The sequence below is a fragment of the Phoxinus phoxinus genome (assembly GCF_949152265.1).
Source record: "Phoxinus phoxinus genome assembly, chromosome: 17".
Taxonomy (NCBI): domain Eukaryota; kingdom Metazoa; phylum Chordata; class Actinopteri; order Cypriniformes; family Leuciscidae; genus Phoxinus; species Phoxinus phoxinus.
The window spans coordinates 29,086,489-29,112,120 of record NC_136892.1 but is presented as its reverse complement, the minus strand read 5'-3'; the positions used below and the strand labels follow the sequence as shown (position 1 = coordinate 29,112,120).

The 25,632-nt window shown below is 42.0% G+C and overlaps 1 protein-coding gene and 1 long non-coding RNA gene across 5 annotated transcripts in view; both read left to right on the top strand.

Moving 5' to 3' along the window:
• Positions 1 to 13,847, top strand: part of LOC306984720 (phospholipase A2 inhibitor 31 kDa subunit-like) — a 38,904-nt gene extending 25,057 nt beyond the window's left edge. Inside the window, exons 1-5 of one of the 4 annotated variants that reach the window (XM_079586318.1) lie at positions 11,867 to 11,981; positions 12,075 to 12,197; positions 12,422 to 12,553; positions 12,802 to 12,903; positions 13,045 to 13,835. In XM_079586318.1, coding sequence (XP_079442444.1) covers positions 11,933 to 11,981; positions 12,075 to 12,197; positions 12,422 to 12,553; positions 12,802 to 12,903; positions 13,045 to 13,301 — 663 coding nt within the window. In that variant the 5' untranslated portion in view covers positions 11,867 to 11,932 and the 3' untranslated portion in view covers positions 13,302 to 13,835. Of the gene's footprint in view, positions 1 to 11,866; positions 11,982 to 12,074; positions 12,198 to 12,421; positions 12,554 to 12,801; positions 12,904 to 13,044 lie in introns of those variants that run through there. The other 3 variants (XM_079586320.1, XM_079586319.1, XM_079586317.1) reach the window with 3 other exon arrangements.
• A 5,409-nt stretch (positions 13,848 to 19,256) lies between these two features.
• On the top strand, positions 19,257 to 20,614 carry LOC306984952. Its single transcript, XR_013794697.1, has 3 exons — positions 19,257 to 19,578; positions 19,694 to 19,805; positions 19,959 to 20,614. It is a non-coding gene; the product is annotated as an uncharacterized lncRNA (long non-coding RNA).
• The last annotated feature ends 5,018 nt before the right edge of the window (positions 20,615 to 25,632 follow it).

The following is a 25,632-nucleotide window of genomic DNA, read 5'->3' as shown; positions in this document are numbered from 1 at the left end:
CTGTCAGACAACAACGGTTTGACCTAAAAATATCAAAATTGAAAATACTGTGGAAACAAAGACACCTACATCTTGGATGCCCTTGTGTGATGGAGAGTCTGAGACATTCGGATCCATTTGCAGTAATTTTATTGAAACACACAATGAAGCAAAGAGACAAGGCAGACTAGGAACAGGCAAGGGAGATCCAGGAATCAGAGAGGTTACCAGGCGTGGGTCAGGGCAGGCAGAGAACGTTCGTGAAGGATCCTTGGAAATACAGGCTGGGGTCGGGGAACCAGGAATACTTGGGTAGAATTAGAGATCGCTTGGAAATGAACGCCGTGGCAGAATCAAGACTTCGCAATGAAGGTGAGTTGGGAGTGTGCATATAAAGGGAGCTGAGAGAGTCAGAGTGAGAACAGGTGCGCTGATAATGGGATGGGACAGGGCTGGTAGATAATGAGTGTGAGGAGGTGGAAGATGGGAAGTGCAGTCCTAGTACTCAGGGGAAGGTGATCTGATGCCGCCAGAGGGAGGCGATAGAGGTCGTTCCGTGACAGAGCCCCCCCCCTGCGAGCGGCTCCGGAAGCGAGGGCCTGGACGACGACGGGGTCTCCCTCGGGGTCTAGGAGCTGGACGGTCAGGGTGGTCTTGATGGAAAGTGGTCAGAAGCGCAGGGTCCAAGATGTTCTGAGACCTCACCCACGAGCGCTCCTCAGGACCGCACCCCTCCCAGTCGATGAGGTACTGAAGAACCCCGCCGCGTCGCCTGGAGTCCAGAACCTCCCGAACCTGGTAGATCTCCTCGCTCCCGACGTCGATGGGAGGAGTACTCCTGGTAGCGTCCTCTGGGTTGCTCTCACTCCTGGGTGTAGTGGCGGGTCTGAGAAGAGAGACATGGAAAGTGGGTGAGATGCGGTATGAGGCAGGGAGTGCTAACCTGTACGAAACGGGAGTGATTCGTCTAAGGATACGGAAAGGTCCAATGAAGCGGGGAGATAGTTTTTTGCAAGGAAGTCGGAGACGAAGGTTCTGAGTGGACAACCATGCCCACTGGCCCGGCCTGAAGAGAGGACCGCCTCTTCTGCGTCGATCTGCCTGTCTTCTGAACTGACGCACAGCACGCTGAAGATGGACGTGGGCAGTGTTCCAAGTCTCCTCACTCCTCCTTAACCAAGTGTCCACCGCCGGGAGATCTGTGGGTTCACCGGACCAGGGAAACAAGGGAGGTTGGAACCCCAGCACGCACTGGAATGGAGTGAGACCGGTCGAGGGCTTGCGGAGGGAGTTCTGGGCGTATTCAGCCCAGACGAGGAACCTGCTCCAATCCTGTTGATTCTGATGGCAGTAGGTGCGGAGGAAACGTGTGAGGTCCTGGTTGAGTCTCTCCACCTGTCCGTTGGCCTGCGGGTGATAACCAGAGGTGAGACTAACGTTAATGTTTAGTTTGCTGCAGAGTGCTCTCCATACCCGAGATGTGAACTGGGTCCCCCTGTCGGACACCACGTCCTCGGGTAGGCCATATAAACGGAAGACGTGTTGAAGGAGTGACTCAGCGGTTTGGAGGGCTGTAGGCAGGCCGGCCATGGGTATGAAGCAGCATGCTTTGGAGAAACGGTCCACCACGGAGAGGACGGTGGTGAAGCCCTGGGAAGCTGGCAGGTCGGTGACGAAATCCACTGCAATGTGGGACCAGGGTCGACGGGGGATCGGAAGTGGTTGTAGTAGACCTGCTGGCTTCAGGTGAGAGGCTTTCACCATGTTACAAGTGGTACACTGATGAATAAACTTTACGGTGTCAGCATGGGCTGAGGGCCACCAGAAACGGTTGGTTACCAGCTGGATGGTAGCAGAAATCCCTGGATGACCAGCACTGGGTGTGCAATGTACCCATTGAAGGACACGGGTGCGGAGATCCAGAGGTACAAACACCCGGTCAGGAGGACATTCTGAAGGAGCAGGGAGATTGTTCTGTGCCGCCGAAATCTCTGACATGATATCCCAAAGGACTGGAGCTACGATGAGGGTCGGAGGCAGGATGGGCTCTGGCTGTGAGATATCAGTGGCTCCGTCAAACTGACGAGACAGAGCGTCGGCTTTCCCATTCTTGGATCCTGGGCGATACGTGATCTTGAAGTTAAATCTTGAAAAGAATAGTGACCACCTAGCCTGCCGGGAATTCAGTCGCTTCGCTGACTTGATGTATTCGAGGTTGCGATGATCAGTGAGGACCGTGAAGGGTAGACGTGCGCCCTCTAGCCAATGTCTCCACTCCTCAAAGGCAACCTTCATGGCCAGAAGTTCTCTGTCCCCAACATCGTAGTTGCGCTCGGCAGAGGTGAGTTTGCGAGAGTGGAAGGCGCAAGGGAACATTTTGGCAGGATTCCCGTGACGCTGCGAGAGGATGGCACCTACTCCTGAGTTTGATGCGTCCACCTCCACAATGAACTCGCTCTCGGGATCTGGGTGATGGAGAATTGGAGCTGTGGTAAATCTCTCCTTGAGCTTCTCGAAGGCGGACGTACATTCAGGAGACCACCTTAAACGTTGCCCCCCCCCCTGAAGGAGGGACGTGAGAGGAGCTGTCGTCATGCTGAAGTTCCGGATGAACCTCCGGTAGAAGTTTGCAAAGCCCAAGAAACGCTGAAGCTCCTTCACAGTGGTGGGTCGAGGCCAGTCGACCACAGCCTTTACTTTGTGATCATCCATCATGACGCCCTCGGAACTAATGATGTACCCCAGGAATGAAATACGGGTCTGGTGGAACTCACACTTCTGGACCTTGGCGTATAGTTGATTGTCAATAAGACGCTGGAGCACGGCGCGCACATCCTTGACGTGTTCTGCAAGAGTCTCGGAATAAATCATGATGTCGTCAATGTAGACTATGACCTTGTGATTCAACATGTCCCGGAAGATGTCATTGACGAAGGCCTGGAAGACAGAGGGACTGTTGGACAGCCCGAACGGCATAACCCGGTACTCGTAGTGCCCAGTCGTCGTGGAGAAGGCCGTCTTCCACTCATCCCCCTCTCGAATGCGGATAAGATTGTAGGCATTTCTCAGGTCTAGTTTGGTGAAAAACTTGGCGGTGCGGAGCATCTCCAGGGCGGCTGGGACCAGCGGCAGGGGATAACGATATTTGACTGTCACCTCGTTAAGATTGCGGTAGTCTATGCAGGGGCGGAGACCTCCGTCCTTCTTTTTGACGAAGAAAAACCCTGCGGAAGCTGGAGAAGTGGAAGGTGTGATGAAACCCTTGGCGAGCTGTTCGTCTATGTAGGCCTTCATGGCGTCGGTCTCTGGCTGAGACAAGGGATAGACTCTCCCACGGGGTGCTACAGCTCCTGGAAGAAACTCGATGGCGCAATCCCCTGGTCTGTGAGGTGGTAGTAGAGATGCCTCCTTCTCGCTGAAAGCCAAAGCGAGGTCGTGATAGGCAGAGGGAACGCCCTTGAGATCAGGATTCTCTGACTGACCGAGAGCAGCTTCAGGACCATGGACAGCGGACTGACAGTTCGCGGAGCAGAACGGGGACCACTGAATTATTTTTCTCTTGAACCACGAGATATGAGGGTCGTGCTTCTCCAGCCAGGGGAATCCTAGAACAACAGGATGTTGAGGTGAATTTATGGCGAGCAATTGAATTAACTCAGAATGTTGAAAACCGATAGAGGGTTAACTGTTGAGTGATATATTGAATCTTGCCGGACCCCAGGGGGCGCCCATCCAAGGCTGCTATTGCCACTTGAGGTTCACATGAAACGAGAGGGAAATGATGAGCTTTAGCAAAAGTGATATCAATGAAATTTCCCGCTGCCCCAGAATCAATCAATGCAATGGTGTTAACAGTCTCATTATCAGTGCTGATAGATACATTTACAGTGAGAGAATGCATAGTGAGGAGACTGGGACTCACCGCAGGAGAGATATTAGAGCTGGGTCTCACGGGGCATGTCGCCCTCAGGTGGCCGGCTTTGGCACAATACAAGCAGAGGTACCGGCGCATTCTCCGGTCGCGCTCCTCAGTGGTTAGGCGCGTGAAGCCGATTTGCATGGGTTCTGGTTCAGCATTGGCGGAGGAATATTCGGCGATGCGAGGTTTGAGTGACGTGCGGCGGGCGCGCATGAGGTTATCCAGACGAATGGTAAGGTCCATGAGTTGAGAAAGGGTTTTTCCGTCATCTCGGCATGCGAGCTCTCCCTGTAGATCAGAATTGAGTCCCTTACGGTAGAGTAGACGTAATGGATTCTCATCCCAGCCCGTCTGAGCAGCGAGAGTGCGGAAGGTGAGAGTGTAATTCGCCGCGGAGGATCCTCCCTGACGAAGAGACAGCAACAGCTCACCCGGGTCCTTTCCGTCGGCGGGATGTTCGAACACCTCTCTGAATTGGATGAGAAAATCATCATAAGAGGGAAAAGCGAGATTACCTCCTGACCACAGCGCCGTCACCCATTCCAGGGCTTTTCCCGTCAGCAACGAGCATATGAAGGACACACGGCCGTCGTCGCTAGTGAAGAGGTGAGGTTGTTGATTAATATACAGTGTGCATTGCAACAGGAACCCCTTGCACGTAGCTGAAGATCCATCATATTTCTCGGGAAGGGATAAACGGAGACTATTGGATGTACTCACACTGGGCATGGGTTGAGCTGGGGGTGCAGCGACCTGTGTGGCCGCGGTGGATTGAGGAGAAAGTGACTGCATGGATCTCACCAGTTCCTCGGTGAGTGAAGTTAATTTCTCCAGCTGTCGTTGATGAACCACCAGTACTGAACCTTGATTAGAGAGTTCTGTGGAAAACTGATGCAGGGCTGCTGGATCCAGTGTTGGCGAAGTCTTCTGTGATGGAGAGTCTGAGACATTCGGATCCATTTGCAGTAATTTTATTGAAACACACAATGAAGCAAAGAGACAAGGCAGACTAGGAACAGGCAAGGGAGATCCAGGAATCAGAGAGGTTACCAGGCGTGGGTCAGGGCAGGCAGAGAACGTTCGTGAAGGATCCTTGGAAATACAGGCTGGGGTCGGGGAACCAGGAATACTTGGGTAGAATTAGAGATCGCTTGGAAATGAACGCCGTGGCAGAATCAAGACTTCGCAATGAAGGTGAGTTGGGAGTGTGCATATAAAGGGAGCTGAGAGAGTCAGAGTGAGAACAGGTGCGCTGATAATGGGATGGGACAGGGCTGGTAGATAATGAGTGTGAGGAGGTGGAAGATGGGAAGTGCAGTCCTAGTACTCAGGGGAAGGTGATCTGATGCCGCCAGAGGGAGGCGATAGAGGTCGTTCCGTGACACCTTGAGGTAAGCTAAAACATACCAAAAATTAATTTCAAAGTGAACTATCCCTTTAAAAACAATGTGTTGTTTTTTTATTATTGTATTTTTCTAATATGTGAAGCTTGTAACCTGTAGGCTCATCACTGTGCATAATGTTATTTTGGTCCTGCAAAATGAATATTAATCAAATAAATCAAGCCACAATGTCTACCTTTTTTAGAGATTTTTATTCAAAAATATTAATTTCTCTGCTGTGGAAGGACTTAGCCTACTTCTTTTTTTTACAGATAATTTCTCCAGCCTTTGAAAAAATCCTCTCACAAGGGACACTTGTTGCTGGCATGCAAAGATATTTTTTGCTAGAAAAAAGAGGAAAGATTACTGCTCTCTCTTTCCAGTAAGTTAGTGGATCATGAGTTCTGGGCATCTATCTATCTATCTATCTATCTATCCAAATCTATCTATCTATGTATCTATATGAATCTATCTATGTACCCAGCAGTGGTGGGCCGTCAGGGCCAGCAAGGCCTTCTCTGCTGGCCTAAACACTGAGAATCACTGACTTGCACTTTAATATTTTTTTTTTTATGAATGAGTATTAAATTATTCCCAATAGTCCGTTCTCATAATTTCATAGCTTTTCTCTTGGTTGCGCTGCTTCCAGTAGTGTATATTTATTTGAGTGCTTTTATCCAATCATATTTCAGTCATCATGTGTTGCCAGGGTCAAATATATCTGCCTCAAGGCCTTCAGAATCGATAGTGCGGGCGCCTGTAGCTTAAATGAATGGCAATGAAACTGTTGCTTTAACCAATCAGATAATCGGTCAGATTTAATCAGCCAATCAGAAATCGAGTTGATTGCACCGGGGCCATCTAGCAGGCATACAATAACGTACGCATTTTCACGCCCTTTGATTGGATGGTCAGAGCGTGTACTATTATTACTGGTAGTCAGAGCCATAGACATGTATAAAGGCTAGATGGCTTACCGGCGCTGAGAGCCAATGGGACCCGATGATGTCACACGGCGGCCATCTTAGGACAGGACCGCTCGTCCAGTTATAACATTAAAGTCTATTGTGCATGTAGTGCTGAAATAACTATATTTTGCTCAATTTTCAACCGATTTTCAAACGGCTTGGTGTGTCATAAACGTCAGGGATGCCATGAAACACACAGCTACGCTGCAATGTTAAGCGTTTCTCAAAACGTGAAGCTACAATTTAAACATCGGCATCAGCACAAATCATAGCCACGTTAATAAGGTTTGTAATAAACCAAACCGTTTGTAAATCCGTCAAGAATTCAGCAAGTTACGAGCATTTGTCACTCACCTTCCGTCCACAGCAGCAGGGAGCAGCAGCGCAGTCTCCTGACCTAAGATGGCCGCCAAAGTGACGACACAGCTGATTCCGCCTTGAGCCATCTAGCCTTTATACATGTCTATGGTCAGAGCTAGCTAACCGCATCTGTTGCGAACTGTGTAAACTAAAATACCTGTAGATTTAATCGTTTTTCAACCCACAAATTAATGTTTATTTCCTTCCTCGACCACCAGCAGGTTCAAACCTACCGGAAAACATCCCTTATTCAGCTTACGCAGAGTCACGGATCTCTATCGATCGGTCCGGGTAAAAACAGAACAGACTGCAATGTAAAGTTATGCCAGGACTGATTTTGAAGGCAAAAGTCCCGCTGATCTCAATGATATCGTTCAATAATCTGTGTGAGAGCTTGTGTCGGCTGTAACGTTACACATCGTCATGTTTTGCGGTGTTTTCCCTGTTTAACGTTACTGCTTCTGTCGAGCGGACACTCTCAGCACTAAAGCGAATTAAAACTTATGACAGAAATACGACGGGACAGACTCGACTTTCAGCACATTAACCTCGATGGCGATAGAAAAGGTTGTTGGAACTGAAAAGCACAGACAACCTGTTCAACCAAGTAATTCAAGTCTTTTTGAGGAAAGAAATTAGGATGGATTTTGTGTAAAAAATAATCAGTTTTGGAGAGTATAATGCATGTTTTGCCCCCGTTTTTGTCCGTGCTGAATATGATTTTCTTCCTAATTTTTCTTGTAAATTTATGATCGAAACAACTTATTTTTTTCAAACATTAATACTATTGTAGCCATTGATGGATAAGACAGGGATGAGGATCCGTTTCTGAATTTATAATCGGAACGCAAGAACCACTGTACACAAAAGCCGAACTCACTCGCTCGTTTCTCTCTGCCCGGCCTTTCGCGAACTCACCGCATTAACCCTATAATTGCCGGTGCAAAATAAAAACAGGAATTTTTACAACAATTATAGAGAGTATGTGCGTGCGCTGATACACTATTAAAAGTTATAAATTCAGGGTGGACATCACTGAAGGCCTAGGTGTGAAATGCACGGCCCGCCACTGGTACCCAGATATGCATCTATAATCAATCTATGTATTTATATATGTAGGCTATCTATAATCTATCTATATATGTATCTATCTATTAATCTAGCTGTCTATATTTATATCTATCTATTGATGTGTCACTATATGTAGGCTATTGGCTACTCTGTCTGTCTCTAGCCTATCAGTCAATGTGTTGTGTAAATTTAAATGTAAGCCTAGCCTATATGCTAACTAATCAAATCGCACTATGTCACTATATCACCAAAAATCCGCTATCTCAAAATCAAACTCCTCTCACAAAAACCCACGAGGTCAATATGCGTTGACTTCACTTTTTTCATACAGATGTGCGACTCGATTCGGATCAGTGTTTCGAAACATCTGCGCTTCGGGATCTCGCAAAGCTTCGGAACGACTGTTCACCGCCGATCTCACCACGGATTCTTCACCTGCACTCTCACTACGGATCGCCTGTCTCAGCCCCTGTGTCACGCTCTCCTGTTGCTGTGTTCCTGGCGATCGCATCAAGAAGAATACATTGTCTGTCATCAACAACAAGTGCGAGTGCACAATATATTTATTGGGTAACAAATACTATATTTGTTACCCAATAAATATATTGTGCACTCGCACTTGTTTCCTATCAGTTTGTCGTTACACAGAGTCTCATCTCTTCCTTTAAAGTCGACATGAAATCAAAATTGACCCTATATACTTTGTTAGCGCATGTTACTAGTCTTGTGGTGAACAATTCAGCCGTGCAAGTTACAGTAATACAAAGAAAAAAGTAGTTTGCTGTGGTAATCTCATAGACAGTAAAAGAAATGGACACAGCGACCCCATAGATTTCAACGGAGAAAAGTTAAGTCAATTAGAAGCACTCACTTCCTGATGGCTGGGTGAACTGCGCAGGCTCAAACTGAGCTTGACGACGTAGATGTGACGTGAGCCTGTCTGACAGTTGTAAGTCTTCTAGTAGCTGTGCCGAGAGAAATCTGAATCATTCCCTTCCAAATCTCGCAGAGACGGAGAGCGTGAGTATTAGCTGTCCATGAGCTAGCAGCAGGAGCAACTTCATCACTCTCTATCTATGGGCTTCTCCCTTGACTTTATCGGATTTTATGCCTCCACGTCCCCCCGATTGCTTGCAAGCTTCTCCGCCGGTCTATACGGCAATTCACCTTTGGCTAAGCCCCGCCCCCCTTAGTTACTGTTGCTACGTCCGTCAACTTCATCTGGGCTCTGGTTTGGTATCAACATGGCTTATGCTGTGACGGTTCTTCCTGCTGAAATTTTATCAAACTTTTATAAAGCAGCAAATAAAGTGTCCGATAGAAGTAGGCAAAAGGGGCTGCAGTATGCGTTCGAAGGCTTTATTCAAGACATACCGGTAAAACGCAAGCAACAGCAAGGCATCCAAATAGAGGCAAAAGCATAACGGTCACAGTCAAAAAATGAACCACCGTATATCCTAATCGAGACGGAGGCTGTGACTAACAATATCAAGGAGCAACACTGTTCATGCAAAGCTGGGTAGGTCTCTATACACTTCTATAATCGTTATTACAAAGCAAACGGACTACGCGAGTATAAAGTTGTGTTTATTAGCAGCGTGTGCTAGCGTATCAACAATTAGGGTAGAGAACCAAAATCATAACCTAACACAGCATAAAACTGTCTAACTAGTATAACTTCACAGTAAGGTTAAAAGCAAAATTTATCTTAGAGCAAAAGTGTGCTTGTTGATCCTTGAGGGGTTTCGCTGACTGAGGACGTCCACACAGTTTAATCCAAAGACGACACTTGTCAGGATTTGACTTCGGTTTTGGGAAGGGAAACAAAACGGACACCCCCCTCCAACCTCTCTGGGAAACGCGTGTCTGTGTTACAAATGCCCCAGGCACAACGTTTAACCATATTTTTGATAAAACTACGACGGTAATATAGCCTGCCGAGACCAAAAATACGAGACGCCTGTGTTAAAGTCAATGGAGCGCTGTGAAAAAGTGTCGGACCTCTGTGGGAGCTCGTTCTTGGCTGCGCTGTGATTGGTCAATCTACATTCTAGGGTGGGGCTTAGCCAAAGGCGAATTTCTCGACTGTGCGATAGAGAGTCGAGTGGTTATGACGCAATCGTTAGCCTATTTTTACAAAAACTGCTTCAACGGGGCCATACCGTAAGATACAAGGTAATGGCGCCTTTTATACATTGTCGTGTTTCTTTAAAAATAAATAATGGACAAATGGAGTCTTTAAACGCCTCAGATGTAAAGTTATTCGCTGTCAAAGTGACGCCAAAATGAATGGTAGTCAATGGAATGCTAACAGCAGGTGATGTTCTGCAATGGCGGCCCCGGGGAAGCTTCAGTTTCCGGCGGATGGATTACACCCTTGCATGCATCTCGTGGTGATCACCGGTGGTCGGTTCTGCGCAGATTTTACTCATCTCAAACAAGCCTACTGATCCGAAGCCTAATTCAAAACACCCATGTCACGTGACTACAGCTAAATGAAGCTTCGGAGTGTTTCACAAGTGTTTCATCAGGTGTGATCCACCGAATCAGCGTTTGATTGACAGGTTCGGGAACAGACCACACAATCGCACATCTGTATAAAAGTGAAGTCAACGCATCTTGACCTCGTGGGTTTTTGTGAGAGGAGTTTGATTTTGAGATAGCGGATTTTTGGTGATAGGCCTATAGTGACATTTATAGTGCGATTTGTTTAGTTATATTTAGGCTTGCATTTAAATTTACACATTGACTGATAGGCTAGAGACAGACAGAGTCAGCTAACCATAGGCTATAGTGACACATTAATAGATGCACAGATATAAATATATCTAGACAGATTAATAGATAGATACATGTATAGATACATAGATTAATAGATATATACATATTTTTTTTCAGATCAACACCTGCAAGTGACCACTAGGTTTCACCGTTGAGACGGGTGTCGGATTGATTCGAAGCCTCGACACAATATGGCATTTTTGCTTCAACTGTTTCATTGTTTCACGAAGCCTCGATCTGCCCACCACTATGAACAAGTAGTGTCTGTGGGTTTTGTTGCATTTACACTGGTTCTGACCACTATAGGGATCACCGTTGAGATGGGTGTCGTATTGTTTCGAAGCCTCGACACAATACGAGACAGTTTGCCTCGATCTGCCCACCACTGATTGTGAGCTTATAGTGGAGGTGATGAGGTACAGGTGTGTGTGATCAGTGCTCAGGAAAAGGGAGTGTGTGTGATAGGCAGTGCAGCGTGATAAGTGCAGGAACCTGACAGACCTGTAACTGTCACTAAAAGTCTCATTGTTCATGATTTCAGAGAAAATGAAAGTCATGGTTTTGTTTAAATAGGTTTCATTTCCCACAATGTGTAGGTGATACTACACACTATTGCATTGCACTTATTGTAATCCTTTAATGTTGCAACAATAAAGTGTATTGATAATAGTTTACAATAAGGTTAAATAGTTAACCAAGATTTTAATAATGTATTAGTGAATGTTGAAATTAAAATTGACAAAGATGAATAAATGCTGCATAAGTGCAGTTCATTATTAGTTCATGCTAATTAATGTAGTTAACTAATGAACCTTATATTGTAATGCATGTTGTTACCAGTATATTTAAATTAAAAGTTATAGTCTTGACAACTTGAAAACTAGTCTTGACCTGGTTTCTCAATAACTTTACTCACCAATGTAGGTAATAGCTAAATCTATATGTAAACTTAAGAGTGTGTTTTTCTTTCTTCTGCAGAACACAAGAATATATTTTAAAGAATGTTTGCACCATTGAGCCCCACTGGCTTGCACTTTATAGACACAAACATTTCTCAAAATATCTACTTTTGTGTTCCACAAAAGAAAGAAAGTCATACAGGGTTTGAATGACATGAGGGTGAGTAAATAAAGACATAATCTTCATCGGGTCAACTATCACTTTAACAAGGTTGGTTTAAGTAAAACTATGACATTGTAGTTTCCATATTAATCAGGTTGTGTGTGTGTGTGTTTATTATTTATTTTATTTATTTATTATTTATTTATTTATTATTTTTTGTTTGTGTGTGTGTGTGTGTGTGTGTGTGTGTGTGTGTGTGTGTGTGTGTGTGTGTCATTAACTGGCAAGTAAATGATGTAAGCTGAAGTTTATGTTTCTTTTTTCATTTTCTCATGAAGATCCTCCCCTTTTGCTAAACTATAAAATGGCACTGAAACAGACACTTTATTTCCTTCTCCTCCTGATCAAAGATGGATCTGCAACTCTCAGTTTTTCTTCTGTTCATTCTCTTCACTGCAGGTATGAAGACAAATAGTGTGTGTGATGTTCTTGATTATAAATACAGATCATTGATGACCTCTCTCTCTCACTGTCTCTGTTTTATTCCTAAAGGACACTCTCTCAACTGTTATGTGTGCTCGAATCCGACGGGTTCATGTGTAGGTCAACAAACGGTTACAACATGTACCGATGCATCTCCTCAGTGCACGAGTTCAATAATAGGGACACAAGTTGGTAAATCCAGTATGTTTGAAATTAATGATTGACTGATTGAGATGCTGCTATTATTTATTTATTATCTGGCAGAATTTACAATCTCAATCACAAAATACTCTACATAGATTTCAGATATTTAATGGTTTCTCTCAGATTGTCATGATTTGTATTTTTTTTTAAAACTAGTATAAAATAAATTTTCCAGTTTAATTGGTCTTTCATGTCTCACTCATATTCTTTAGGGGGCATTAGTTCTACAGGGAACATTAAAGATTGTGCTGCTGCTTGTCTAAGTCAGTCCTTTAACTTCGGCTATGTAAGGACGACTGTTTCCTGCTGTAACACAGACAAGTGTAACCTCCAAGATGTTCCAGGTATTGTACTTTAATGATCATGTAGGGTGAATTCAGGTTGATTGGGACACTTTTTACAAGTCATCTCAATGGCAAAAAGTGTCCAACTAGCCCTGAATTCACCTCTACAAATAAATAACTTCTGTAAAGTCAACACTCAATTTACTCCCAAATGACATTCAGCTTGTCTGTGGTGGTGTGATTGAATGGAGCCGCTAAAGGAGTGTTAAAAATATGTGTATAAAATAATACTTGTTTTCCCTCTGTAGAACCCGTCGCAACTGGAAAAAGCTGTTACTATTGTGATGGACAGAGCTGCTCAAACACAGTGAAATGTTCAGGGATTGAAGATCGCTGCATTAATGGAACAGGTGAGAATCTGGAAAAGGGAGAAGATTAAAGTCATTATCTTATAAACTCTCTTAGCCAGGTTTAAACATTTGACACAGATCACACATATACCAATGTTCAGCTTAGACTGAATCAGCGTTTGTTTTCTTTCTTTTCATCAGCTTCAGCTTCTGGCCAGTCAACTGTTGCAAAAGGCTGTGTCTCTAAATCTCTTTGTGACGCCACAACATCAGTTAGTGTTGGCTTTGGGAACGCCACATGTTGTGAGGGGAACCTGTGTAACGGGGCTCAGAGTGTCACCCAGACCACCCAGAGTGTCACCCAGACCACCCTGAGCTCTTCAGATTCTACTATGAGACACGGTGCAGAATATATAGCTTGCATTCTCTCTGTACTATATGTGCTTGTTCTGAGGTGATTTTTATTTTTTTGCTGTGAAATTCTGATGTGACATATTTAATAAAGCTTTTCATGCTGTAAAGAAATTCAAATCATATTTTATTTCTTACAAAAATTAATAAATCAACTTTATGTTCAGAAGAAAAATGTATGATAATTATTTACGTAATTACTTTCCTCCCATAGTTTCTCTTTTTGTTCCCTTTACTTATTTTGCACTTTTCTTTCCTTTTATCATTATGTTCACAATGCAGGTGTTCACAATCAAGTACAAAAACAGTAACTGTGTTGGTCTGTGTCTGCTTTGAATGAATGACTCAAGTACAAATAAAAATTCTACCTTTGATTAGGAAATTGCATAATCAGGAAGTCCCCAAATCAAAGGTTTTGTTGTTTTTGTTGGTATGAATATGTTAGCCTGAGGTTTAAGGTTATCTATAAAGTAGTGCGCTCCAAAACAATGAAAATTTGCATTTAGAAGATATACTGTAAGCATTCTGTAGTGACTGAGACAAATCAGACACATTATTATTTGTTAGCTTTAACAAATAATCTTTAAAACCCACTCTGAGTAATGGTAACAAGTTGTGATTAATTATTAATATTTCAACTGAGCTACATTAAACAGTTCAAAACTTACAGTCTCTTCCGTCAATATAGATTAATGGTTTTGATGACATCACTGTGTTAGGGAGTATGAATGACGGAAGACCAGGGCGGAGTGCAGTTTACAGTCTTTAATGAATAAATGAAGATAATCCTCAATGAAGAAACAGAACACAAATCTCAGGCATTAATCAGCGCCAGAACAGAAACTGCCAGATCACTGGATAACAGGTTAACACAAACTCCCACGAGGACGGCGGTCCGGGAACAGCGAGACGCTGAGCCAGTCAGGACTAGTGATGACAGCAGGGAGGATGATCAGCCGAGAGCAGACGCTGAACAGGTAGGCCTACTCTGCAAACAGGCACAGCTGGATAATACACAGTCTGAAGATAGCGAAACTCACAGTATAATAAATAGTATCACTTCTAGCTGATGACACAGGACAGGACAAGACAAGACAAGACAAGACAAGACGAGACTAGGGATGGCTGACGCGAAACAGTCGTTCCGAAGCTTTGCGAGATCCCGAAGCGCAGATGTTTCGAAATACTAGGCTTGTTTGAGATGCGCCTTGCCTCGCCTGAAATGTATGCGAGAGTAGGCGGCTGCAGTGAGGGGAGGAGTGAAAAAAGCGCAGGCAAGCCGGACAGTTCTCTCTTCTCGCAGTGGATCTGACACCTGTGAGATCAAAGATGGATATCGCGGGATTCACGGGATTCACGCTCGTGCACAGTGTTGCTAATAAACTGGATGTAATTTAAGTTCTTTTGCCTAAAATATGAAAATAAATATAATGAACAAGACACCCAAATCACTTGTTAGGCTATATAATCCCATTCCAAATACGTGTTTATCAATATTTTTTTCTTTTCTTCTATATATATATATTAATTACATAATCACATAATCCATATAGAGATCGCACTGTCAGAGAGTTTGGGAATATTCACAGATCATATACATAAAACATGATATCAGAGTTTTAATATCAAACATTTTAAAAGAGAACATTACATCATGATTGTTTAAACCAATGAGCATTAAGCTGTGTCGTCAGCAAGTCGTTTCCCATCATGCTTTTGATCCGCGCAGTCGGTGGAGAGCAACTGCGCGCAACTGCAGAATCCGACAGGTGCGGCTTGCGCTCGCGAGAGATTTTTGACATACGTCAGCATGATGTCCGTATGTCCGGATTCCAGGCGGAACGCAGTCGGACACTTTTCTAACCGGCATGCATCTCGCGGTGATCACCGGTGATCGGTTCTGCGCAGATTTTGCTCATCTCAAACAAGCCTAGTCCCCGAATCTCACGGCGTCGATCGCAGGGCGGCGAGAGCGAATTTTGCCGCTCTCGCCGGCGGCGGTGTGAACGTACAGATAGCGTTGGATCAGCACGGAGATCAATACAAAACTGCCGCAGAATTTAGCAACATAGTTATATGTCTGGGCATGAACACTCTTTTTATTGACATTATGTTCTCCCGATCTAAACCAATGAGATTGCAGCAATGATAGTCAGGTGATTCAGAGATAATACGTATATTCTAAAGTGCAACAAACTAAATGTCCAGCAGAGGGCACCAGCGTCATTAAAGCTTAGCCTTTTGTACACTGGTCGTATGATGTGTATGACGTCATTGACATTTTAAAAGACTTTTTAAAGCAATCAAGTCACTCTAAAAAATCTAACACCCAGCAATGTGTAATTTCGAAGGCCGCGGACGCACCATGTAGCCTTAGGATTTTCTAATTGCACAACAGGTGTTCCCGATTTCTGCTCCTGGCGCCAAGCAACGGTGCGAGAATACAGCTGCCATCCTGATAATTAATTTGATACAATTTAAACGGCTATGGAGCCAGAATTGGCTATTGTCATTTTTATGTTTTATATTTATATTTTATGGTTCAAATTATACACTGTTCACGTGTTGGCCAGAGGAGAACTGGCCCTCGACTGAGCCTGGTTTCTCCCAGGTTTTTTTCTCCATTCTGTCTCCTGATGGAGTTTTGGTTCCTTGCCACTGTTTGCCTTGGATTTTGGCTTGCTTAGTTTGGGGACGTTTATTATTCAACAATATTATTGATCTGCCTTACTTAAGGTGGACGATGATGCAATTTTCTTCTAGAAACTAACTTTGTTGTATTATTTTCATGTTATCACTGTGAAGCTGCTTTAATACAATCTGTATTGTGACTTTACTTGAATTAACAGATGTAATATTAAAGTACATTTGTGTTTATTTATTTTATTTTATTTTGCTGCTTGTGTCTGTATCGTGGGATTATTATAATTATTACATGCACAGCATTCGTAACAGCTAGAAAATGAGAGATGTATACTAATAATACTAATGTTGTCCACCAGAGGGAGGCTCAGCAAATTAGGCAGCAGAGAAAGCAGGAGGCGATGCCTTCATGTGACCTGTCATATGGTTTATTAACTGCAAAGGTAAAACATAAATCAAAATTATTCTGACAGATGTGAAGGGGGAGGAGATTTTGAAAGATTTCCACATGGATACACCTGTTCATCTCAGTTCATCACGTCAGGTATGCATGCGTATGAAGGAGCAGCAGCACACGCTCATATACCACACGGCAAAACAAGTTGCTGCCTTAAATTTTGAAGTACAATCAACTTGGATGTTTAAGTCATTTCAACTTGGTCATTTCAAAATGGGTTGAATCTTATTAAACTTATAAAAAAAAAAAAAAAAAAATTGCTTAACTTATTTTGATGAGTTAAAGAAATGTGAAAACATAGGCTGGCATAATTTATTGATTGTGTTTTTTTTTTACAGTGCAACAATTGTTTGTCAGCACTATGATTCTCTTTGTACACAGTACATTTATACAATATTTCATAGACATTTAGACATATTCACATTTAAACAAAAATTTAAACAACTTGTTGTTCAGTTATTAAGTTGCTCAAGCAAGTGGCAAAACACTTAAAGGGGTGGTTGATTATGATTTCACTTTTCTAACTTTAGTTAGTGTGTAATGTTGCTGTTTGAGCATAAACAACATCTGCAAAGTTACAACGCTCAAAGTTAAAAGCAAAGGGAAAACTTTTTTTTAAAAGAAATTGCTTTTAAAGAACTACAACAAATGGATGCTAGGGACTACACGGGCGACATCACAATAAAACTGTAATTGTAAACGATAACACCAATTTCTCTTCTTTTTTTCCCCTCGGTTCGTCCCCCTGTCTCTGCTCTCTGCCCATTTATCCTGCATTTGTCAAATATTGCCAGTGGGTGGAGTTACCAGCTCTGACCAGGGGCCGGTTGCTTAAACCGCTAAGACTCACTAGTCTTACAAGTTAAACACCAACTTTTTTTCTTTGAGACTGTTCATAGCTTTTTTAAATCAGTTTCATAAAAACGTAGATTAGCCTAATTTGATACGGAAAAGTAAGACTGACTGCCCCTGACTACTGCTAGTGGGTCATACTAGAACTGTAGTCACTGTCTTAACATAATAGCTTAATTTATGCAACCAGCCCCAGGGGTTTAGTTACCCTTTAACATGTAGTTCTTGTGTTAGCCACAAACATTTACAACTGACAAAAACTCTCATGCCTTTTATTTTGCATTTAAATCTTTATACAAGTAATCTTGCGGGTCATAAATAACTTGTTTTTCCACCTCCACGAAGAGACGAGGGCATCCGTTATGTCGCCTTGTTGATAAGATGCCGTTTTCCTTGCTTTCAAAAAGTCAAATATTGACTGTGAGTTTGATTATTGTGCAAACATGGTGAAATTTAGGGAGGCACCGATACCAGTATTTCTCAACTGTTTACGGTCACTTAAGACGTCACCATGTTTACGCAAAGATAGGCATTTTAACATATTTTTGTATGACATTTTTACATACATTTTTTATTAGTCATACAGCTCAGTTTATAAGACGAATGAAACTTGTGAGGTAATGCAGCGCTGTTTCACTTGGTCTACACTATCACACTGCATTTAAGTGCAGTTATAAAATGTTTTTCTGTGTTAGTTTGTTGTGGGTTTATATTGGATGACATTTATCAATATTGACTACTTGAGAATTGTGTTTATTAATCTAAGAAGTTACAGAACCGTCATCAAAAATATAAATCAGTAGTACAATTACAGTTTTTTTCAATTGCTAACATCCTTTTGTCCAATCTGTAATCACATTTTCAAAACTCTAAACACAATTAGCACAACATCTGTCTGTTGTGAACTTGTGACCATACCATTAACACAATTCCTGTTGTTTGCACACAAAATGCAGTCAATTAACACGTTTCTAGAATGCCTACATTTTCTTTACATATAAGCATACCCAATACCAAAATCATAGATCTTTATAGTCTTTTTTACAAATGCTTAAACGCAACATGCCAAAAATGAAGACGTAATGTTCCAAACCGCATAGATATAGTATAAAGTCTCTACTTCTGCAACAATATCAGCTCAAAAGTATTGAAAAAATATATATATATTTTTATATTCAAACAGCTGATAAGCATTTTTAAATTAACTGATCATTAGAGTAAGAAATAGCTGATTTTAATCTCAATCAGAGACATAGCCAGGTGTTGAAGACTTTCCATTACATGGACATACACAATAAAATGGCACTCTTTGGATTCGTTTTGTTCAAAGCAACACTGAACATCACAGAGGAGCAGAAAAAAAAAATGTCTGGACGAGGGAGAAGACTAGTTAGACGAGGGAGAGGACTAGTTGGACCAGGGAGAGGAGGACTAGTTGGACCAGGGAGAGGAGGACTAGTTGGACCAGGGAGAGGAGGACTAGTTGGACCAGGGAGAGGAGGACTAGTTGGACCATGGGAGAGGAGGACTAGTTGGACCAGGGAGAGGACTAGTTGGACCAGGGAGAGGAGGACTAGTTGGACCATGGGAGAGGAGGACTAGTTGGACCATGGGAGAGGAGGACTAGTTGGACCATGGGAGAGGAGGACTAGTTGGACCATGGGAGAGGAGGACTAGTTGGACCATGGGAGAGGAGGACTAGTTGGACCATGGGAGAGGAGGACTAGTTGGACCATGGGAGAGGAGGACTAGTTGGACCATAGGAGAGGAGGACTAGTTGGACCATGGGAGAGGAGGACTAGTTGGACCATGGGAGAGGAGGACTAGTTGGACCATGGGAGAGGAGGACTAGTTGGACCATGGGAGAGGAGGACTAGTTGGACCATGGGAGAGGAGGACTAGTTGGACCATGGGAGAGGAGGACTAGTTGGACCATGGGAGAGGAGGACTAGTTGGACCAGAGAGAGGAGGACTACTTGGACCAGGGAGAGGAGGACTAGTTGGACCAGGGAGAGGAGGACTAGTTGGACCATGGGAGAGGAGGACTAGTTGGACCATGGGAGAGGAGGACTAGTTGGACCATGGGAGAGGAGGACTAGTTGGACCATGGGAGAGGAGGACTAGTTGGACCATGGGAGAGGAGGACTAGTTGGACCAGGACAAGGGAGAAGGAGAGGTAGGGGGAGAGGAGTAAGAATGCGTGCTGCTGTTCAAAAGAGAGTAGCTGTTGTCACGGATGAAATAAGAGCCACCATCATAGACCATGTGATAAACCATGGACTATCATTGAGAGAGGCTGGTGAAAGAGTCCAGCCTAATCTCAGACGATCAACCGTTGCTTCCATTATACGGATATTTCAACAAACCAACAGGTAAGTCATGCATTTCATGAGGGCTATCAATGCAGTTGCTATTTACTGTATTACAGTAACTGCTGGCCACCAGGAGTTACAAATACAAATGTGTTGTATTTTTGTTTTTCTAAAGGACACAACGACTTCCTTGCTCTGACCACCGAATTCGAATGAAACAGCTGTACACGGTTCCCTTTGAGAGAAACAGTGATCGGGTCAAGGAACTCCGGCACCAATAAGTACAGGTATGATGTATACACCATGTCTGATTCTATAGTGACTATCCCACACTACTTTTTTTTCTTTGTTTTCTCACTATTCTCTATTGCTACTCTACAAGTAAACATACCCACATAGTGGAAAGCATTTATGTCAAAATTGTTTGGTTTTTCTTTCAGAGAATTATGGAGTTGGAAGCTAATCAGACACTGCATGAATTAATTTATGTAGACGAGGCAGGGTAAAACCTGGCAAAAACACGTAGACGAGGAAGAAATGTAATTGGGAAACGGGCCACTGTTGATGTGCCGGGTCAGAGAGGAGCAAATATCACAATGTGTGCTGCAATCTCAAGTGCTGGTTTGGTCCTGCAGAAAAGCCAGATTGGTCCCTACAACACAGAGCGCTTTCTTTTGTTTTTAGATGACCTCCACCAACAACTAGTGCCTGGGAAACTGGGAAACATGAGGACATTTGTGATTACATGGGACAATAGCATTCCACCGTTCACATGCAATCACAAACTGGTTTGCAGCACATCCAAGAATGATTAAACTTTTTCTTCCTCCGTACTCTCATTTCCTCAACCCCATTGAGGAATGTTTTTCTGCTTGGAGGTGGAAAGTACAGTATATGATCATCGGCCACATGACCAAATGTCCCTCCTGGATGCCATGGATGCTGGCTACAGAGACATCTCAGTTGAAGACTGCCAGGGGTGGATAAGGCATGCTAAGCGTTTCTATCCAAGGTGTATAGCAAGAGACAACATACGGTGTGATGTAGATGAGAACATGTGACCAAATGCTGAAGATCGTATAGATTAGAACAGGATTTTTTTTTTTGGGGCCTTTTTTTCTGTCCTTTTGTTTTATTTTTGCACACTTTAGTAAACCAAAGGCCATGTATGTTTGTCTTTCTTGTTTTGTTGATCACTGACAGCAATTTAGTATTGCTAATAAAGCCTTTACTGCAGCAAATCTGTCGCTTACTGTTTTTATTTTCAGTTGTACATTCTATAAAGTATTGATGACTCAATCACATTCAGATTCAGATCTAATGCACCATGAATACACACACAGCTGAATGAAAAAAAAAATGGGTTTCATTATGTATGTTCTATACAGATAGAACTGAAACATGACAAGTAATGCAGTTTTTGTAATGCCACCAACTGTTAGTATTTTGATTGACCATGTGTTCATGTTGGATAGAAAACAAGTGCTAGAGAATCTTGTATTAGTTGTGGAATAATTAAACCTAATATAAATGATGTATTTGATGCTCTAAGACTGAGTTAAACAGTATAAAATACTCATAACCATTTAACGCATCTTGGCACATGACTAAGAAATTATAGAACTCGAGTAATCTGGTCAATTTCCTATTTCAAACCTCCGTAGGATAGAACGATTATGGCGAGATGTGTGGATCTCAGTATCATCGAAGCACTACAATCTTCTGCAGTACCTTGAAGAAGATGACCTGGACATTTCATGTACAGATGACATATTCTGTGTGCATTATGCAATTTTTCCAAGACTCAAAAGATACTTGGAGATATTCACTCAAGGCTAAATACACTAATGTACATTCAGATAACTTTGCAGTAAGTTTTTCTTTTCTTTTTCTCAGCAGGATGGGTGTTTCTAGATAATAAAAAATGTAAAGTACTAAATGCATGTTTTTAGAAGAAAAGATATAAGACTTGGCACCAGATTTACTAACAGCTTGCACCAGCGCAAACCCTTTTGCTGTTTAAAAACTACAGGATTACAAACTACAGAAAACAACTGTTTGATACTTGAAATTATCCTTCAGAAAATGATAGTGCATGAGAAAACTGAGAAATACCTTTCACCACAGATGCTTGCATGGATTTCCACAAAGTCACTGGGGTAAAACTGCTCACAAATTGGACAGGTCGTCTAAAATGTAGCCCAATATTAATAAAAAAACGCATGTCAGATTTTATATTACTTAAGTCAATGTGAGTGTCATCCGGAGAGTTGTCAATGGATAAAGTCAATGGAAAGACTGGTTGATGATGGCAGGTCCTCATTATCTGGTGACCCCGGGAAATGTTCAATCTGCAAGAAAACAAACAAATAAACAAACAAAACAAACATATTAGCCAAAGGACATTAATCTGATTAATTCATTTATTCAGAGCAATTATTATGAGCAAAATATTCCTGCCTGTTCATCAGAGTCAGTTGTCACTGTCTCCCAACATTTACATTCACATTTAGCAGACGCTTTTATCCAAAGCGACTTACAACTGAGGACTAAAGCAAGCGAGTCATCGTGAAGAGGCAAAAACAACGCAAGAAGTGCTCAAAACACAAAGTTCAGGCATTGCTCAGAGTAGCATAAGCCAGACAAGGGAGGATTAAAGGAAAAGGAAAGGATTTTTATTTTTATTTATTTTTATGTTAAGTGCTCACGGAAGAGATGAGTTTTCAGTTCTGTCAGGTCCATAAAGTCAAGAACACACAGACAATAAAAATGATTAAGAATTTCTATTGAATAAATTGCAATTCAAGTTGATAATTCTTAAATAAATTTGGCGGTATGGCTCTGTTCAGGGAGTCCTCTGACCTTTCATGAGCACCATGAAATAGCAGAGAGTCAGAGGACAGCAGCAGAATAAGGGAACGCTCACACAGTTTAGGACTGGGAATGCTAAATTATTCCCCCATGAACAGAGCAGGCAACAATGACATAAAGCAAATGCCATGTTATACACGACAAGGAGGAGCAGGGGAGGTGGGGGGCAGCAGCAAAGCAAACAGCAAGCAAGTAGACGGGATGCAACTGAAGTGCTTTAAATAGGGCGCCCTGTTTGAGCGAGCCATTTAGCTTCGAGGGGAGTTAAGTTAACCAGAATCAGCTGATGAGAGCAGAATCAGCTGATGAGGCTGTGTTGTTAGCAAATAGCGATGCAGCGTCTTGACTCACAAGATGCACATGTGCGGCTAATAACTGGAATGAAATGTTGCTTTTGGCATTTTTTCAAACTCCTTTGAAGAGTAAGGAAGTGGTGTCAAATCAAGTGCTCCTTGCACTGGTACTAACAGTGTTGACTTCCCACGTGCAACTGAATTTAGGTAAACACCCGAACAACCTTCTGCCTCAGGGGGCACAATACACAATTTCCTCTGTCTACATCCCCCTACAAGAAAAAAAGAAGAAGTAAATTTGCTAATAGACAATGTACATAAAGATAGGAAGATTCACCATATTACCAACAGCCTTGTACAACATCCATGGCCCTTTCAAATCAGCCATTTTAGTGTATGTCTCCTCAAGTTTTGTGGACAGCTATAATTAATATAAGTTTTTTGTTAAAGAAAAACCTATGTATAATGTGTCCACCCACCACAGATAATACAGCATTCTGTGGGAAACACTGATTCCGGACATCAGGTTCTTGGAAATAGATTACATTACATTTTAAAATACTTGTAATCAGACTACAGTAACTTTTTTGATTACAGGATTACATATAATTCACAAAATGGCAATAAATTAATCATAATGTATTGAATCAACCTAATTTTTCTTTTTCATCTTTAAAATTTTTAAAAAGAAGTCACACTTTAGATTATAGGGTACAATTCTCTCTATTTACTAACCATTAACTACGACTTTTTCCTCAATAAACTCCTAATTACTGCTTATTAATAGTTAGTAAGGTAGATGTTAAGTTTAGGTATTATCATCCCTTCAAGAAACGGCTAAAGACGCATTTTTTTTGTCAACACGACCCATTAAAGGAGAACTCCAGTCAATTTTAACATTGAGCTCATTTTTTTGTCAATTTGGAGTGCTGTCAATACAGAGAACAACGACAAAAATCGGTGTTGCCTACACTGTCTCATCCTCTTTTTAAAATTTGCACCCTATTGACGTGAATGGGGCACGTTATAAACCTGCTTTTAGCCTCTTAACATCCTTGATGTGTCATTACAACTGCCCAGCCATGTTGAGTGATTCCTTCAGAGTGAACACGAGTGAATCTGACTGCAGTAGATGTGAAAGATATGAATAAAAATGATGTTATATCAGCCAGCGCAAATACCTGTATTTACATCCTGTTTTCGGTCGAAGTCCAAAGTAGTCGATTTTCGAGTTCACGTGCATAGGTTTAGTTACCTATGATCACGCGCGTGAACCCGACAAAATAACTCGACTTTTTTTAAAATTAAAGTACAGTTAAAGGTATTTCTCAAGTATTAAAAATATGAACTTAGTAGTAGGCCTACTGCAAGTGCAACAATAATATATAGTAAACTATAAGTATAATGTTAAGTTCACTTAAAGAAAACTTGTAGTATAAAACTACTAAACTAGTAGTTTATTGAGAGTATACTTAAGTGTACTTTCATAAACTAAAAATTTGCTACAAGTATTAAAATAGTAAACTACTAGTATCCCATAAATTCACTTGCAGTACAAATGAGAAACGAAATTACGAACTATACTAAAAGTGGGCCAATTCAGTCCCAAGCGGTATTACAGTTTTTCTCGATTGCTTAAACATATTTCTTGAAACTATGCCTCATATTCTCAAAACACTAAACACAAATCCATAACGTCTCACCCAATTCCCCAAACATCCTATTTTCAGGTCAAAATGAAGCTCTACACTCAAAACCATTCACTCTTGCTGAAAAACCAAACTTTGTCCTCAGACTGCACACACAAGCCATCAAAATCAAACACACTACAACATAGTCTTACCAACGCTATCTCACGACCAATTCGTACGAATTTGTACGAGTGATTAAAAGGTGGCTAATTCGTACGAATTTGTACGACCTCACTCGTACGAATTTGTACGATTTGTCTAAACCCACGTGACGTTTGGGTTTAGGGGCGGGGTCAGGGGTAGGTCATTCGTATGAATTCATACGATTTTGCCAAATCGTAAAATATGTACGATTTAGCAAAAAATTTACAAATTCGTACGAGTGAGGTCGTATGAATTGGTACGAATTAGCCACCTCGTAAAATTCGTACGAATTGCCGTGAGATCGGGTTGGTCTTACACACTGGTGTAATAAATTCAAAACAGCATTTCCAAAACTGGTAAGTTGTGTTGCTTGTGGTAAGTTATGTTGCCCCCCCCCCCCCCCCCCCCACACACACACACACACACACACACAAACATTTTCACATGATGAACACAAAAGACACAACCAATAGATACATTGGCATATTTTTATTCATTCATGTACTCTTGTAAAAGTACTTTTTTTTTTTTTTTACTCTCTCTTCTAATTTTTTACAGTTTTTCTCGATTGCTTAAACACATTTTTTGAAACTATGCCTCGTATTCTCAAAACAGTAAACACAAATCCATAACGTCTCACCCAATTCTCCAAACTTCCTATTTTCAGGTCAAAATGAAGCTCTACACTCAAAACCATTCACTCTTGCTGAAAAAACAAACTTTGTCCTCAGACTGGACACACAAGCCATCAAAATCACACACACTACAACATAGTCTTACACACTGGTGTAATAAATTCAAAACAACATTTTCAAAACTGGTAAGTGTGGTTCCCCCCTCACAAACCTTTTCACATGAAAACAAAAGACACAACTAATGGATACATTGGCATATTTTTATTCATTACTCTTGTAAAAGTAATTTTTTTTATATATATATATTTACTTACGTAAGATATGTGTGTGCCTATCATATGACAGTAAAAGAGCACACACAAACCTTATTACAGTAAAATATGGAATTGTATTGGAATGGTAAAGAGTGTTGTACGTGACAGGAGGGCCTCCACTAAAGGATAAAATATGATGAACAAGTCTAAGAATGTTCCACGTATG